Below are 16,937 nucleotides of genomic sequence, written 5' to 3' on the forward strand. Positions count from 1 at the left end.
AAATGAAAAGTCCCAGCTGGTCCCTGATACGCACTGCATTGTCCTCATTAGAGCATCAAATCCGCATTAAATATGAGAAGTGGTGTTATTTGGCTTCCATCTCCCTGCCTATGCAGCCCTGACACTCTTTATAACTCCAGATCTTCCCTCTCCTCTGGAATGGAATCATTCGGCCTTCAAGGTCAAGAAGCTCTCAGTAGCTAAGAGGAAAAGTGACCTCTGACCCAAATTCTTTAGGAACTTTGGGCCAGATTTTGAGTTCAGTTAAACCAGTGAGAAGCCAGAGTCACTGCACTGGCTTACAGGGTGGCTTTGCACTGGTATAACTGAGAGCCAAATCCGCTTCTATTTTCTCTTCCGCCTCTGGAAAGCAGCATTTGAAGCAACCAGCTACGATGAGAACATAATGGACCTTGAAGTGAACTAACTGATTTAAGAGAAACCAAAGAGAAGGCAAAACTTCTAAAAAAAACCCATTGGGCCAGCATTAGCCGTCAGTTACCCCAGAACCATTCCACTGAGTGAAACAAGCGAGAGCACAATGCGGCCTTTTCATGTTCAAAACCACAGTTGTTTTCACTAAAACCAGGTAAATAACATTAGAGTTCATCTGCCATCAATAACCTATCTAGATTATCTCCTTGCAGCTTTTGCTAACAAGTAGCAATTTTCTTAATTTGTATTTTTTTTCTTTGACTCGTGTTTTTTTCTCTATGGCTTGATAGCCATTGTTCAATAGTCCAATCAGGAGCGGTATTGCTGAGCTGTGATTGGTCAGGTAGGTCACATGTTTAATTCCCCATTGACTCTCCCTGTCATATCACTGGCAGGATTTTTGTATTTTGGCAGTTTATTTTTGTCCATCCACTATTATTTGTGCAGGGCTCTGAGGTGTTTGGATGAAGGGGGTGACAGAAGGGCAGAGTGGTGCTGTTGGTTCTAGAGATGGGCAAATAATAGACTTCTCGGTTTGGGAGCTGAACTGAAAAATCTGATTTGATTTGAACCAAACTTTTTTTAAAAATGTCTTTTTATCAAATGGGGGAAAAAAATAATTTAAAAAATAAATCAGTTGAAGGGTTATGAGCTGACCCAAACAATCTTTTTTTCCAAGTATTTCAATTCATTTTGAGTTGACCAAAACCAATTGTTCTTCCAAGGTTTTTTGTTTCGACTTGGCTGTCTGGGGTGCCTATTGTCATTTCCTTGAGTGGGGTGGGTTTGTTTGTCTTTCTGGTGTTTAATTGGCCAGATTTGAAAGCATGATGTTATCCCAAATCAAAGTCACAACAAAACATTGAGACCTTCTTTTTTTTTTCCTTCTTCCCCCCTCCCCGCCCGCCCAAACCAAAATTATTTGCCCAATTTGGGTCCAAATTCAGTGAATAGTTTTGGACCCTGAAAAATGCATTTGTTTTTTCACTGAAAAAAACAATGAGTGGAAAAAAGCCTCACCCAGCTCTAGTTGTTACCAAGCACGGCCCCGATCCTGCAGCTGAATCCATCTGGGTGACCCGTTGACTTCGGCGCGGCTCCCTGAGGGTGTACAGGTCGGCACGCTCTAATCCACGGGTCTGCAACAGGACATTCATGACTGAGGACTATGTCCGTGTTCTGTCTAGATGCTATTCTTCATTAGCTCATAGAAAAGAAGGGATCTAAAGTGGTCATCTAGTCTGTCCCCTGTGCTGAGGCAGGATGAAATATGCCTAGACTATCCCTGACAAGTGCTGGTCTAACCTATTCTTAAAAACCTCCAGGGATTTATTCCACCACCTCCCTTGGTAATCTGTTGCAGTGCTTAAATATTAGAAAGAGTTAGAAAGCTTTCCTGCTATCCTATCTAAAGCACCCTTGCTGCAAACTAAGCTGATTACTTCTTGTCCTACCTTCAGTGGACATGGAGAACAATTGATCACCATCTCCTTTATAACAACCTTTTACATATTCGAAGACTATGTCCCACCTCAGCCTTCTCTTTTTATGTACTACAGTTATTACTGCATTCAGTCACTCTGAAACCGAGCTGACATTTGCCATGCTGAGATTGCACTGATTTTTGACTGCTGTAATCAGACGGTGAGCTTCCTTTTCTCATGATGGATGGGAGTGGAAGCCTATCACCATACAGAACCATTTTTACCTAAATCTGGGATCTAAATCAACCTGCCAGATCCCTTCAACCTCTACCTGGCTTGATCCTTCATTTGATGTCATGAGTCATTTCAAGAATATTGGTGGAATGTTCCATTTTGCACCCTTGTGCTGAAAGGTAGCACTGTATATAATGGATATGGTGCATCGATTCTTTCATAACTAGGATGCTCAGAGCTCTGATGTGCCTAAGTAAATGATTAGAACATCTTTCCCCAGCAAGAGACGGTTTTGTTCATTCTCACTGATACAGCTGATTAATTTTCAGAGCGAAAAACAAAGCTGATCTCTTAAATAGAATCAATGGTGAACGCATAAGACCTAATGAAGCTTGACAGCCAGAGACCTTCAGGAATTGTTGTTGAATTTCCTACTCCTGGGCTGAGAGAGTGGCTGCATGAGATCCACTAATTGCGTGTGTGTTTTGCTTTTAGGAGAATGTAGTGTTTGGGGGGAAGAGGGGTTGTTTTGTTTTCTCCCTAGAAATGCAAAGAATCATGAACTTGAAATAACAGGGATAAAATGGAAATGAAAGGGAGATAAAGGAGGAGCCATGAGAGAATAAACTGATGGTGACTTCTAAATGTTAAAAGGATTTATAAAGGATAAAGTGGAACCACAACCAAGAAAGGAAAGGACACCTCCATTCGCAAGTAATTCTGGGCTTCAGGGTCCCCTCCTGATGGGATTCTGACAGTTTCTGTAGAACTGTGCTCATGAATTTGCAGCGTCCCCTTTGGGAGTCTATTTGTAAATTCCATGCAGAAGTGTTCTCGAAAATGTATTGGGTAGGAATCTGAACTTGCTTTACACCAGTTTGCAACTGGGGTAATGCTGCTGGGTGGCACACGTCTCTGATGTGCATTGGTGTAAATCCACCGGAATTCAGATTTCACAGGAGCTCCAAGGAAGTCGTCAAAGCCGCAGTGAGGGTTGGAGGAAGGGTTGCCCTAGCCTCAGTGGCTAAGGGCAGGTCCAGACAGTACAGGTACATCTACACTGCAATCATGTGGCGTGCAGCTCATGTAGACCGATCTGGACACAGCTGAGCTAGCTTTAATCGAATTTGCTTTGTGTGTCCATGCACCCCTATTGTGTGTTCTTCCCGGGAATTCTGTGGGGAGCAAGTTTGCAGGCAGGGTGTTTGCTCAGGGCAGGGCCTCTTACATGAATTACTGTGGCATATTCATGGAAAGTAAATTTGAATTTAATGATCGCAAGAATTTTCACTGGACACCGGATTTCAAGAATGCAACTCTTGCCATCAGAGAAGAGAAATAATACAATGCAGCTTACGTGCCCCAGTCCAACCAGTGTGGGTTCGGCACTGAAAATCTGCAGAACACGCTGGCAGGCAGTGGACAGGCTGTGCCCAATTATGTGACCCCTGTTCCTACATGAGTAGTCCCAGTAACATCCGTGGTATGGCTCACCAGCATCGGGGCTGCCCAGTCAGCTCCTTGGCAAGCAGCCTAGGGACTGAACTACACCCCATGTGTCGAGTAACAATGAACAAGTCCGAGGGCATGTCTACACATCCAGTGCTGCAGTGTCTGGTGAAGATGCTCTGTGCTGACGGGGAGAGCTCTAATTGGCATAATAAAACCACCTCTGCGAACAGCAGAAGCCATGTCATTGGGAGAAGCTCTCCTGTCCCTGAGCAACGTAAGTTCTGCGACAGACTGTAGTGTAGACATAGTCTGAGGCACAGGAAAACAGGGCTAGGTTCAGTGATTGAACTGTTTGCACCAAAGAGCCTACCCAGGTATATTTTGGATACAACTTTTGTCAGAAAACTAGTTTGTGTCTCAAGTGATCCATGCATAAGACTAGGGATCACGATGAGTTTCCCTTCGAGGAGGACAATGTTTTTCTAGACAAGACTGACCCTTAGACATGCAAACCACCTCCAGGCATTTCAGCTGGGACTCCCTGTGGCACTTAACAAAGAAGGTGAAAGCTTCCTTAGAATAGGTATGCAAAAGAGCCTCATGTCAGTGTCACTTGCTTGTAAAGTGTGTCATCCCTCTCTAGTGGCTGGCCCACATAGAGAATAACAACCTACTATTGCTGCCAGCTAATGGAGTTACCCCTTTATCTCAAGTGATAGAGGCAAATGCTTTGGTGCTACAAGGCCAGGGTTCAACCCCCAGTGAGGGCTGTTGCATCAGCCATGCTGTGTTCTCTTGGGCTCCTCCCCACCCCAAAAGCTCCTTTTTGTAGGTAAATGCTTTTTGTTTTCTTTTTTTGTTTTTGTTTTTTATAAAATCCCTTTTTATCTTTCTGCAAACAATCTCTCAGGACATGCATGTTAACCATTAACCAGCCATCAGATGAATTTGAATAGTTCATATTTATTTGACCAAATGTAAATCAGGGCAACACTTTGTCCTCAGGAATGATGAACTAGGAAGAAAATCAGAATGGAGGTTTAAGACACATTCACCAAATGATGAAAACCAGCGTATTTTCAGCATCCATGACACAATGACCGTTTCATACACATGGCACATAACCAAGACAAATCAATGGAACCGATAACTGCTTTGATAAGTTAATACTGTGATACAAACAATGTAGCAATGGCCAGTTTCTTAGTGGTCCCGTATAGTGGGGGATGGCCCGGGAGGAACTCGTTCAGTACAATGTCTACAGGGGAGTTAGTGGAGCTGGAGCAGTTTGAGCTGAACATCTCCTTGAAAGGCAACGGGTCCTCTAGGTCCTGAAAATCTTAGTCCTGCCGAGGAAACAAAAGGAATACGTGACAGAAAGGAGGTCCGCCAGGTTTCACTAACAGGAACTAATTGACTTCACTATTCTAGGGCTCGGTTCTGCTCGCTTACCCTGCTCCATGGGGCTTCTCTGGACTTACACCAGCGTCATTGGGGAGCTGGTAAAAGCCTCTCTTGGCTGGTTTCTCTGAGGCATCTTTGGAGAAGACAGGGGAGGGGTGGGTAAAGCCCTGGAGGTGTAAGATTAATAAACCAAATGTGCAGGTGATGCTGGGGACGTCTGTGGAGTTGCACCAACATGAAGTTGGTCCCTTGGGTCTGAGAGGAGGGAGGGATAGCTCAGTGGCTGCTAAACCCAGGGTTGTGAGTTCAATCCTTGAGGGGGCCACTTAGAGATGTGGGGCAAAATCAGTACTTGGCCCTGCTAGTGAAGGCAGGGGCTAGACTTAATGACTTTTCAAGGTCCCTTCCAGTTCTAGGAGATAGGATATCTCCATTAATTAATTAATTTATTTTTTAGGGGAGGAGGGATGGCAAGTGCTGTATGTACCTTTTCCTTCAATTCAAGCTCTAAACTCTTCCTCCTCTACGTACTCATACCCCCCCCCCATATATATACACACACACAGTCTCGCACTGCTTCTCTCTTACCATAGAGAACAGTTAGCATCCCAGTCCGCTCAGGGAGCCAATTCTGTCCAGCTTGACACCAAAACAACCCCTGGACAGGCCCTTTTTGCTCCTGCCTCGGTATCTCCTGGATGACCCCAGAAGATCGCTGAAGAGCCTCTGGAAAGTACTGTCGCTGATGGGGACCCCCTCGGGCTGGTCCCTGGAGTTTCGGGCCCATTGGAGCTCAGGGTCCTGTTGGTCAAAGGCACCTGTTGGGATCATGTCTTCTCGCTCTTGGTCCATCTCCTCTGAGGCCAGGGGATGCTCCAGATCTTCATCTAACAGTCTGGACAGGCTCTGAAAGACAGGGAGGAGCGTGGGGGAGGTATTGAGGTTCAGACACTCCTTCGATTATTGTCATGTAAACCTACGTCAATGCTAATCTTCAACGAACCCATTTTAAGCTTGACTCGGAAGGAAAAATGTGCTAAAACATCCACAAAGTAATGATGATGATCACCCGGTCTCATTGCCCTCCACTACCAACTCTGCTTTACGTTGGACACCAGCTCTCAGATGCCTTCAGGCTACAGGCTACTGCTATGGTCTTAGTTAGACATGAACAAGAAAAGTGAGGGATGTAAAAGGAGTATCTCCTAAAGCTGGGAGCCTGGTGTCTGGGCTGATAAACAAAGAGGCTAGGGGGAGGGGGACCTGAAGGAATAGTAAGCAAATGATGGAGATAGTGGAACAGCTGGAGAGAGGCTAGGCTGATGCTGGAAGGATTACCTCTGAGGAGGCTGGAGGGTTACATGGTATATAGGGATGTTGGACTGACAGTGAGCTAATTAGAAGATACTCTTTCTACCAGGGATGCTTAAAATGCTTTTTATTAACAGTGTAGGATCCCTTCTCTCCCTTTCTTTCCTGGGTTTATCAAGCAGGTGACTGAATCCTCTGCAGTTCCGTTGAGAGAAGATTCCCCTCCTTGTTAATAGCCTGCAGCCAAAACCAGATACTTCGGCTAGAGACAGAGGCAGGTTAGGAACTCGAGGGTGCCCAGAGCAGGGCTACAGGTGGGAGGACATCCATATTCTGGGTAAGAAAATGCAGCTTCCTTTGCTCTGAAGTTTAATGACTTCACCCAGTCCCAGACTGACCTGAAATGTTGCAGTCTCCCTCCTACCCCTGGGGAACAAACAACACTTGACCTCCAATTCTCTAAAGCCAATCGAGATAGAAGTCAGGCAAGGACTAGCTTTGGTTTTGCTCAGTGAAGTAACCCACGTCTGCTAGCTTCATGACCCCGAAGCTCTTGAGCATCTTCCAGCAGCCAAGGAGGGCTAAGAAGAGCCATATCTAATCTGAAGCTTTGGAGCCAGTAACTCCAAGTTCCAAGGAATCATCAGCCCCGTGATATTGAAATGAGCAGCTGCTCTCTTACCTGTAAACTGGAGAGGGGTTTGGCCCTCGCTTGATCCTGGCTGAGGAGAAGCAGCAGCAGAAATCCACAGCAGAAAATAAGCTTCGGGTTCATCTTTGTGTTGTGTTGTCTCCTGCAGCGATGGGGCGTCTCTCTGGCTCCTCTTCCCCCTCGAGTCTCTCCAGTTGCAATGTTACTCTGTGTCTCTGGCTACCAGCCTTTATACCTTCCCCCAACCCCTCCCAGGGCCACCTCTGAGCTCCTGCCACAGCCAGGATTGGTTTAAGAGGTTCTGATCGGCTTTCATTAGCCCAAGGGGAGGAGGGAGTTTTATTCCCAGCCAAAAAGAGTTAGAGGAGTGCATTTTTTCACTCCTCAAGCTGTGTGGTAGCACCCTGTAGTTGTTGATCTGCAGCCTGTTCTTCTGATGCCACCTGTATGTCAGTTTTCTATGCTCAGTGTTGCCGGAGGTGATCACTAAACCTTACGCTTGCTTTTCTGTGCCTCTGTAGAAAAATAATCAAGAGAGAAATATGGAAAGAGGCAGAATCTACAATGCATTCCCCCCCATACCCACGGCTACTCTGTCATGGCAGAAGAGCACATGCTGGGAGATCTGGGGGTCTCATAGACATGTATGCTATAGAAGAGTGTATTCTTTTAATTGCATTGGTACCTGATAGAGAGTGCAAGGGAATTCCAAGTCCTGCAGATATGCCCAATTGTCTCAGAAAGTTGCATTTGTTGACGTTTAGATTCTTACTGGTTTGGGGGACAAGCCGTGAATTTAGAACCTGATTTAAATGCCGAGAGAGAATTCCCTAGTGTCTTGTGCATAAAGAATGAAGACATTCCTCTTCCTCACTGAACGTTTAGACTGGATGCAGCTTGAAAACGTTCTCCTGGGTGTCTTGTTAAATGTACTTTCCCCACGAAGAGCGTAGCATTTAAATCTGGGACATGCCTGAATCAAACACACACCCCCCTTCCCACCTGCCCCTTCTCCCACACACAGGCTCCTCTGGTGAGCGTTAAAAATGAAAACTGAGCTCTACATGTGACTGCAGCAAGTGGCTCCCTCTCTTTCTAATGGATTGACTCAAACCCCCAGATCCAAACATCCCCATGCTTGAGGGATGTCTGAAATCACCTTAATGCTGGGAGCATCTTCTCTTGCCTTTTCCCTTCTCTCAGGCCTTCGTCTAGGGCAGAAGTGCAGCATAGGGTTATGAGCAGGACTGGACCTTTTCCAGTGCTTGACTCTCTCTCTCTTTGGGGCTTTGCTGCAATGGCAGTCTCTGCCTGGGAGTGCAGGCTGGAGCGGCAGCTCTGTCCCAGGTGCCGCATACGCTCTTCTCCCCTGGTCTGTGGGGAGCACTTCCCTCTAGCGAAGCTGGCACTGCCGGAGGCATTAACAGGAAAGAGTGGTTCTGGCCCTAGTCCTATCACGGCTGCCCCTACGCAGGGAGGGTGGAAGCTGGGGGATGCCTGGCTCTCCGCTTTGGGTAGCTGTGGGGGCCAGACACAGTCTGGCTTGGGTGTTGGCTTAAGTCCAGCAAATTAAGGTGGTTGGGTATTTGCTACCCGTTTAACCAGCACACTCAGTGGGGGTGAGCTCCCTTTGCTACATGGCTCTGTGTGCATGTCTCTTCCAGAGGCCAGGCCAAGTCCCAAGGCGAGTGAGCGCTCTGCCTGCATGAGGACTGCCTACATCCTTTGGCTTTGGCCCACGGTGGTGACCCTCTCTAACACATACTGGGGCAAGATCAAGCCCTTCCAGGCTGCAGTAGAGAAGCCCACCAGTGCGGGACATGAGCTCGGTGGGTCCCGGAGGCATCATGTGGCCAGCGGGAGCAGGGTTGGCCCCCTCCCCCATGCAAGGGGTGTGGTCCTTCAAACAGGGTTATGGGGTGGACTGTCGACATCCCAGCCATTCCATTACACCCAGTGACGGCAGGACTCGTGCTACGATTTCTCCACCCATACCTGTCCACACACCCCACTGGTGCGCAAGGGAATGGGAGCCTCACAGGCCTAAAGTCTTCTAGATTAATCATTGTCTCCGTATTAATGCCAAGTGAGTTCATCCTGAGAATATGCTACATCATAATCCAGAATAAGAGAACTCTGGTGGTGGTTCCCCGAATTGGAAGAGTTTCTATGTCACTTTAGTTACATGAACTACTTGCAGCACTCAGACATCAGTCTAGGGGAATCGCTCTGTGGAGATGGTGTGAAGCCATGGAGTCTCCATCTAACCTTTGAAGCTGGATTGGATTCTTTGTTACAGTTTGGGGTGGGAGGTATCTCTACTGTAACACATAGTAGGTGCTCAGATACCTTGGTGCTGTGAGGGCATTTTAATAAACCACCACAACCCCAGGCCAATCTCATTTCCTGGAATGTTTTCCACCTACTTTCGACCCCCAAATTAACCCTTTTATCTGATCAGAGAAAGAAGAGCAATTTAATCAGCCACTTCCCCACTCTCAGGGCCTGAAATCTGGGCCCACTGAAGGCAATCCAAATTTCCCTGGAAGAGGAATAATACATCTTTAGCTCACACAAAGCTCTATTCCCCACACGTTGTGCAGCGCGTTTGGGCCATTAAGCTGAAGTCTTGTGGAGAAAATGGAAATGATGCGCCATCTGGCTTTTTATTAGGCATAATTTCATCGAGATTGAGATTCGCATTGGCGCCGGATGTTTGAAAGGAATTTCTCTCTCTGTGTGTGTGAATGTATTCAGCGCTTTCACCATTTATTCCTCTGTGAAATCAATTTAAAACACAATGGTTAAAGGCCTTGCTGGAAATGGGTATTCTAAGGAGAAGGGTTATAAGCATCCCCTTATGACAGAGGGGGAAGATGGATGTTATTAGATCTCTGGGCTGTTGTTTTGTTGATACAGCCACATTTAATCTGAGCCCTATTGAGAAGAGAAATCATTAAAGCCACAGCATTTGCACTGGCAAACAATGGCACAAGAACATTTTCCCTTTTGGAGGATTTGAGGCGGGATCTGAGCACCTTCAATAAACAAATATATAAAGATTGACAGTCAGAGATGTCATTTCTCCTGCGTATGATCTGGTTCTCATTTGCCGGGGGGGGGGGGGGGGGGCGTTGAAAACTGGTCCTATGTCTGTATATATCTATAGGAGATCACAATGTCTGATTGTCATCAAAATAACGGTGACTGTCCTGTGGTTTCGAGTCGTGCTTCAGACTTGAATCCTTAGCAGCACCTCTGCATTGTGAGTTCTACAGGGGATGAGCGGTAGTTTGTTGTTTGCCCCTCTCACTTAGGTGGGGAAGGGGATTGCCCCATTAGCTTTCCATCCCCTTTCACTAGCCCTAGATGGGTGGGGATGTAGAAAGAAAAGGGTGTAAAAGAAGCAGCCCTTCCCATTGATCTTCCATCTCCTCCTTACACCATCCTGGTGGCGGCTTTTCCTGCCCCAGCCCCACATTCCCCTTCATCATGTCAGTTGCACTGACTTACTGCTGTGTAACTGACACTGCAATTTACCATTACCTCTGAATTCGCTCTCTGGCGTCCAGGCCTGGGGAGGGATGAAGCAGAGGCCCCGTGGAACAGCAGAACGGCAGGGGTTTCAGATACATGATGGATTTGGCTAAAGACAAGGGGTAATGCAACCCAAGAGCTGTCCTATCCAACTGGAGTTTTGCTATCTGCTGCCGGAGGAGGGTGCCATTCACAGGTGGGAGAGAATATTTGGGAGTTTGGGGCCATGGCAGCATGAGACAAAAATCTGTTTCCGTTGTGACTTTGGACTCCAGAGTGAGCAGCTGTCTGTCTGTCTCTCTATTACAGTGCTACCTTCACCACTGCCCACTCTTCCTCTCCCAAAGACACTCAAAGAACAGTTACCAGAGAGATCTGCTCTGCTCTTGTTGTTACTAGTGTCCTAGGAAAGGACCAGACCCCATGGGAATTTGAGGCAACAGTTCAGTCAGAAAGGAAGCTACGTGGCTTCGAAGCCACAGCCTTCTCGATCTTTGGAAGGAGATGAAAATGCTAGACGTGGCGGACTGAATTAGTGGTGCTAGCATGGCAGGAGGCTTTCAGCATAACTTCACCATTGTTTCTATGGTGGTTTTAGGACTCGAGAAGGTAAATACAGGTCAGAAGTATCCTTGGAGTAGCTGAATGGACGGACCAGGGTTAGGGTATGAGCCTTCGGACTTGGGAGTCCTGGGTTCATGTCTCTGCTGTGTCATAGACCTCCTGTGACCTTGGGCAAGTCCCTTAGCCTCTCTGTGCCTCCATTCCCCATCTGTGAATTGGGGGTATTCGCACTGCCCTGCCTTACAACAGTGTTGTGAGGATAAATACACTAAAGACTATGAGGCACTCCAATACTACGGTGACTCGCACCAGCTATTTACCTTCGATAGATTGGCGCTGGACTCCTAATCTTCATATGACCGAGAATGCAATACCAGGTGGACTACCTGACCATCCTTTGGCATGAACCACGCCTGCCAGAATTTGATAGACAGGCATTGCTGGCCCACTCAGAGGCTCCCATCTGTCCTTCCCAGGGCAAGATGGTGGTAATGGAAAGTTTGACAGGTCTGGAGAAGTTCCAGATGCCTCTTCACTCCCTGTCCCAAGCTGTTGGGGAGTGTTGCTTTGTGCTTTTGAACTTAGATGTGGCTGCACAGCACTTCACAGGTATTCAGGCCAGAAGGTACCATTATAATCAGCCAGTCTGATCGTCTGCATAAAAACAGGCCAGAGAATTGCACCCAGATTTGTGTGTTGAAGCAGAGCATGTCACTTAGAAAGACCTCCAATTCGGATCTAAAAATTCTGCGTGACGAGTTCACCACCTCCCTTGGGAATTTGTTCCTATGGTTAATTAGCATCTTCTATTCTGTTTGAACTGGCTGACTTCAGCTTCCAGCTCTTGTATCTTGTTATGCTAGATTAAATAAAATGAATGATTGTCGGTAGATTAAGGAGGTCCTGACTCCATCTTGCAGAAGCCATGGTAGCTATTTTCTACCATTTAATGTAGGAGGACAGTATCAATAGAGCCCCTCTGACTTCATTGGCTCTACTTTCTTAGACCTCCAGGTGAACCTCACTGAGAAATATTCAGCACAGAACATTTTGTGGAAGAGCCAGGAATTGAACCTGGATTTCCAGGATGTTAGGTAAATGCTTAAACCACAAGACCATCCTTCATTCCATAGTGATAGGAGGTGAAGTAAATTCTATATGTAGTCTGTCCACTCTGCAAAGTCTGTAGAAGACAATGGGAAGGTGCTATATAAATGCAAGATTTGGGATTTGTTACCGGAGGTGGGAAGGATTCATACGAACCATTTTCTATTTTTAGTGTCAAGTTGTGGAGCTCTGCTGAGGTCCAGCAACAGAAGCAGAGCAGGCCTGGGGGTATAAAGAGAATCTAGTCAGAACAGGCAGTTTATCAGCTAAGGGGGAAAATGTCCTGGGTGGGTGGGTAGGTGCGTATATATTATTGCATATCCACATGTATATCAGTAATGTGACAAAATTCGCCAGTGTCCATGTCCTTAAAACCATTACAACGCTATTCAAAGACTTGCGTCCTCTAGAGCATTGGCCATTCTTGAGGTATTTGTAATACAGTTTTAAATTGTCATCTTTCACATTGTTGTTTAATTACTTGTATTGCGGGGCCCAGTAACGGACGAAGGCCCTTGCGCCAGGTGCTGTACAAACACAGAACAAAGACAGTCCCTGTCCCTTAAAGTTTGCAATGTGAAGTGCACAGGCCATTCATTTAATAGAACAGACAGAGAGAGACTGTTGGGGACCAGGACGTGGTCTGTCAGGCCTAGTGGGCCAGAGCAGAACTCAGGAGCTAGGAAACGGAGCTGAGGGTCAGAGCCAGAGTCGGAGGCCAAATGCCAGGGCTGAGGGTCAGAGCCAGAATTGGGGTCAGTTGAGCCAAGGCTCAGAGCTGGAGTCCGAGAACAGAGGTAGAGATCAGGAACCTAGCGGGAACCAGAGAAGCAAGAATGGGGGACCAGTCAGATGGGCAGAGCTCAAGAGTCAAGCAAGAAGGCAGGGTCTGATGTAGCAGCCAGGAACCTCACCTGGTTGCATAGATGTCTTGTCTTTGTGCCGCTTTCTGGCTTAAATAACTCAGCTGGACCAATCAGTAGGGCCAGGCACTTCTCCAGCCACCACTCTTGTGCGCTGTGCCTCTGGCAGGGCTAGGTTTCACTAGCCATTCAACCCACCAGCTGCTAACAACCTGTGGGAGGGTTACCTGGAGACCTGTGGACCTGGATCCTCACAGAAAGGGCAATCTGGCTCCATCCAGGCAGCGTCTGTGTCCAGAGCGAAGTCATTAGGAGAAGCCATTTGGTAAATATCTCCTATTTCTCATACATTGTCCATTCCAGATTTCCTCTGCTGGGTCTTCAGTAGCATTGGAAATCTGGGCTGGATCCAATTAGAAAACAGAGGCATCATCACCACGCTTCAGTCCCTAGGGAGGAAGAAACTCTTGGGGTTGCTGGGAAATAGCAGGAGGCCATTAAATGACTTTGTGCCCATTTCCAAAAGTGTCTTCACTCTGCCATTGACATGGAAATGTCTCTGCGGAGAAAAGCAGATGGGCCGACGCCCTCATGTCTCCTCCAGAAATACTTCCCTGCTCTCCTCAGTGCCTTTTCCCCATTAGCAGCTGAGATCCAGGCTCCTGAAAGGAGTGAGTCAGCCCCCTGGGGGCAAAGTGGCATGGGCTGCTGCTTCTCTGTGTGAACCACATCTGTACTGAGCACAATAGAAGCCTGTTGGGACTGGATCTGGGCAAGGCTGCCTTGCTTGTTCTTTCTGCTCATGACAGCTGCCCCCCAGTGCTCTTCCTAAACCGGCGGGGAGGAGGGACACGGGAAAAAAATCGACATCTTGCAAAGACAGAGCCAGCTCTGCAGGTGACATGAATGCTCAGGCTACCGCTGGCCCGATGCATAGACTCTGGAGACTACATTGCCTAGATGTTAAAGCAAGGCACTGGGAGTTGGGACCTGTCCAGTTTAGTCCCAGTTCTGCTACAGATTGGTCATGTGACCTTGGACAAGTCCCTTAGCTCCTCTGCTTTCCCATCTGTAAAATGGGGATGATGGCCCGGACTTACCTTGCAGCAGTGTGGTAAGGCTTGCGTAATGTGTGTAAAGTGCTTTGAGATCCTGGCATGACAGGCCCTATTGACCAGGCGAAGTGTGATGATTAGTAATAGGCCTCCTCTTGCATTGCTGTCCCAGCCACCAAGGGTCGGCTGGGAGGGAGCTGGGATCCAAGGCTGGAAGCCAGCGGTGTGCTCAGACGTGTGCTGGGCTAATGCGTTTTGGTCCCATTTGAGCAATGAGGCGGTTTGTTCATTATCCTCCTCTCTGCTAGCTCAGTGACCCCTGCAGCCTCCCCCAGATGGGTCTTGCCTGCGTTTCCTGGCTCACCGCAGCCGGCTTAAAGGGCAGTGACGTGTTTGCAGAGCTTCCATCAATGCAGGAGCGCCAGTTCCCTGATGGAAGCTGGCAGGAGGGGCCCCTCGTTATTAGACGTTAACATTTTGCTTGAGTATCTGAGCATTCACCTGGCTGCCCTCTCCAGCTGTCTGGGGGCAGGGCTGGGCCAGGGTTCAGTGCACAGCATCACGCGCCCGCACTCGGCTGGTAATTACCCAGCGGCAGGCGCTCGGCTGGCCCTTCTGTCACTTTGTTGCCTTCGCCTTTCGTTCTGCGCTGACAGCCCAGGCTTGTCAGAGCGGGGTGCCTGCAGGGTGTCGCTGCTCTCTCCTGAAACAAAGGCAGATCCAGGACCATATTCAGCTCCCTGGCACCAATGTAAACCTAGAGTAACCCCATCCGATTTACACCAGTGTAACTGAGAGCAGAACTTGGCCCAGGCCTCAAGAATTTCAGGGACCGCCTAGCGTGGGAGCCAGCCTCTGATCTCCTCTGGACTGTCACAATCCTCAGCTGCGGAGTATGAACCAACCTGTCAGGAAGAAACTTTTATCCCATCGCTGCCTTCCGCAGAGTTTCTTGCACCTGCCACTGAAGCGGCTAGTCCTGGTCACTTTCAGAGACGGGGCCCTGAACGTGATGGATCATTGGTCTGAGACAACGTGGCTGTTCCTGTGTTGCTGTGACGTCTGCTTTGCCCTGCGAATTTACTGAGACTCTGCGATGGCTGCTGTCTCACGCCCCATCTGAGCTCAGTCCCCCCCAGCGTAAATAGGGAGTCATTCCTATTACTGTAATGGAGCTGCTCCAGACCCCACCCCTCTTGATTGACAACCCCTCGCTCTCTACTGCCTGATGGGTATAACGCCCGTGCGACTGGCATGTGCTGATCCAACTAGAGCAATGGTAGAGATTGACTGGAGCGAGCCAGTCGGGCGGTTCTGTCCTTTCCATACAGTCTGTTGGGGAGTTTGCATGAGCTGAAGTATCTCAGATCAAACACCGTCAAGGTGAGGAGCAGAGAACGCTGTGACTCAGTGACCGTTGCAAAGACTGGTCGGGAGCTGCCTTCCCATTAGGGAAAACTCCCCCTGGCCATGGGGAACGTAGATAACAATGTCTGAGCTCTGAAACATTGTTAAAAAAGGTCTTCTCCCTGCAGTAATTGCTCTGGGATTGCTGGCTGCAAACAACAGGGGCCAAGAGATATGAATGCCCCTTACCAGTGGCCATAGACTGCACTTCACCTTCTGCCCTGCCATCACTGGCATTCACTGATGTCCCTGGTGGCGTTCCCTTCCAGGACCTTTCCTTGGCATTTGAAAGTGAGGAGGGGCCAGTGCCGCCCGGGGAGGAGGAGGCTGCCAGCCTGGCATTTAACAGCAGGTCAGAGGTGGTTCTGGAGCATTGGGTTTTGATGGCGAAGGGTTTGTATTCAGTTTGTCAGATGCATTTATCACATTGTGCTGACGTTCATGAAGCCCAGCGGGGAGACGGGATTAAGGAACGAAGTCCTGAGCGCGCTCGGTTCTAATCCAACAGCTCTCCCAGGGCCGCCTGCCGCTTGCTCTTCTTGCTGGTAGAGGCCTTGGGCCGGATCCTGATCTCAGCCAGGCTGGTGCGAAAGCAAAATGAGTGCACTGACGCTAAGGGCGTCACTCCTCATCCGTGCTGGTATAAGTGGGATCGGAGTCCGGCTCCCCTGCTTGCCACGTGCTGGGATTTGGCTGACACGAGGGAAATGAGGACCTATTTGGTTAGGGTGTGTGTGTGTGTGTGTGTGTGTATATATATATATATATATATATATATATATATATATGTATATATATAACCCACATAGGGTGACCAGATGTCCTGATTTTATAGGGAAAGTCCCGATATTTGGGGCTTTGTGTTTTATAAGCACCTATGACCCCCCCCACGCCCCTTGTCCCGATTTTTTTCATACTTGCTGTGTGGTCACCCTAAACCCACACACCTTCTGGCTGTGGTGTTCTGTCCCATCTAGTGGCACCCAGAGCACTTAGCGATTAATGAGTTTGCTCTCCAGCCTTAGCTAACAGCCGTATGGTTTTTAGCTCATGCAATAAAAGCTCATGCACTAAGCTCCCCACCCTGAGGTTCGATCCTGCCTGCCGACGACCGGGGATTCAGGCTAGGTCTACACTACCCGCCTGAATCGGCGGGTAGAAATCGACCTCTTGGGGATCGAATTATCGCGTCTCGTCGGGACGCGACAATCGATCCCCGAATCGACGCTCTTACTCCACCAGTGGAGGTGGGAGTAAGCGCCGTCGATGGGGGGCCGCGGAGGTCGATTTTGCCGCCGTCCTCACAGCGGGGTAAGTCGGCTCCAATACGTTGAATTCAGCTACGCTATTTGCGTAGCTGAATTTGCGTATCTTAAATCGACTCCCCCCATAGTGAAGACCTGCCCTCAGAGACCCCTCCTTCCATAGACTGGTCCTTCAGTAAGTGGTAGCAGCTCACGGTTAAGGTCCCTGGTTTAGTCCCCTACTAGCC

At 48.4% G+C, this 16,937-nt stretch overlaps 1 protein-coding gene across 1 annotated transcript; it reads right to left on the reverse strand.

The window, feature by feature from the left end:
* Positions 1–4,488: 4,488 nt before the first annotated feature.
* Positions 4,489–16,164, reverse strand: LOC112059406 (C-type natriuretic peptide 1-like). Its single transcript, XM_065575321.1, has 3 exons — positions 6,943–16,164; positions 5,538–5,855; positions 4,489–4,891 (listed from the first exon to the last, which is right to left on the reverse strand). The coding sequence occupies exons 1-2, from the start codon at positions 7,033–7,035 to the stop codon at positions 5,550–5,552; spliced, it is 399 nt and encodes a 132-aa protein (XP_065431393.1). The 5' UTR covers positions 7,036–16,164; the 3' UTR covers positions 4,489–4,891; positions 5,538–5,549.
* Between the last annotated feature and the right edge of the window lie 773 nt (positions 16,165–16,937).

The sequence above is a fragment of the Chrysemys picta genome, chromosome 21, assembly GCF_011386835.1.
Source record: "Chrysemys picta bellii isolate R12L10 chromosome 21, ASM1138683v2, whole genome shotgun sequence".
In the NCBI taxonomy this organism is placed as follows: Eukaryota; Metazoa; Chordata; order Testudines; family Emydidae; genus Chrysemys; species Chrysemys picta.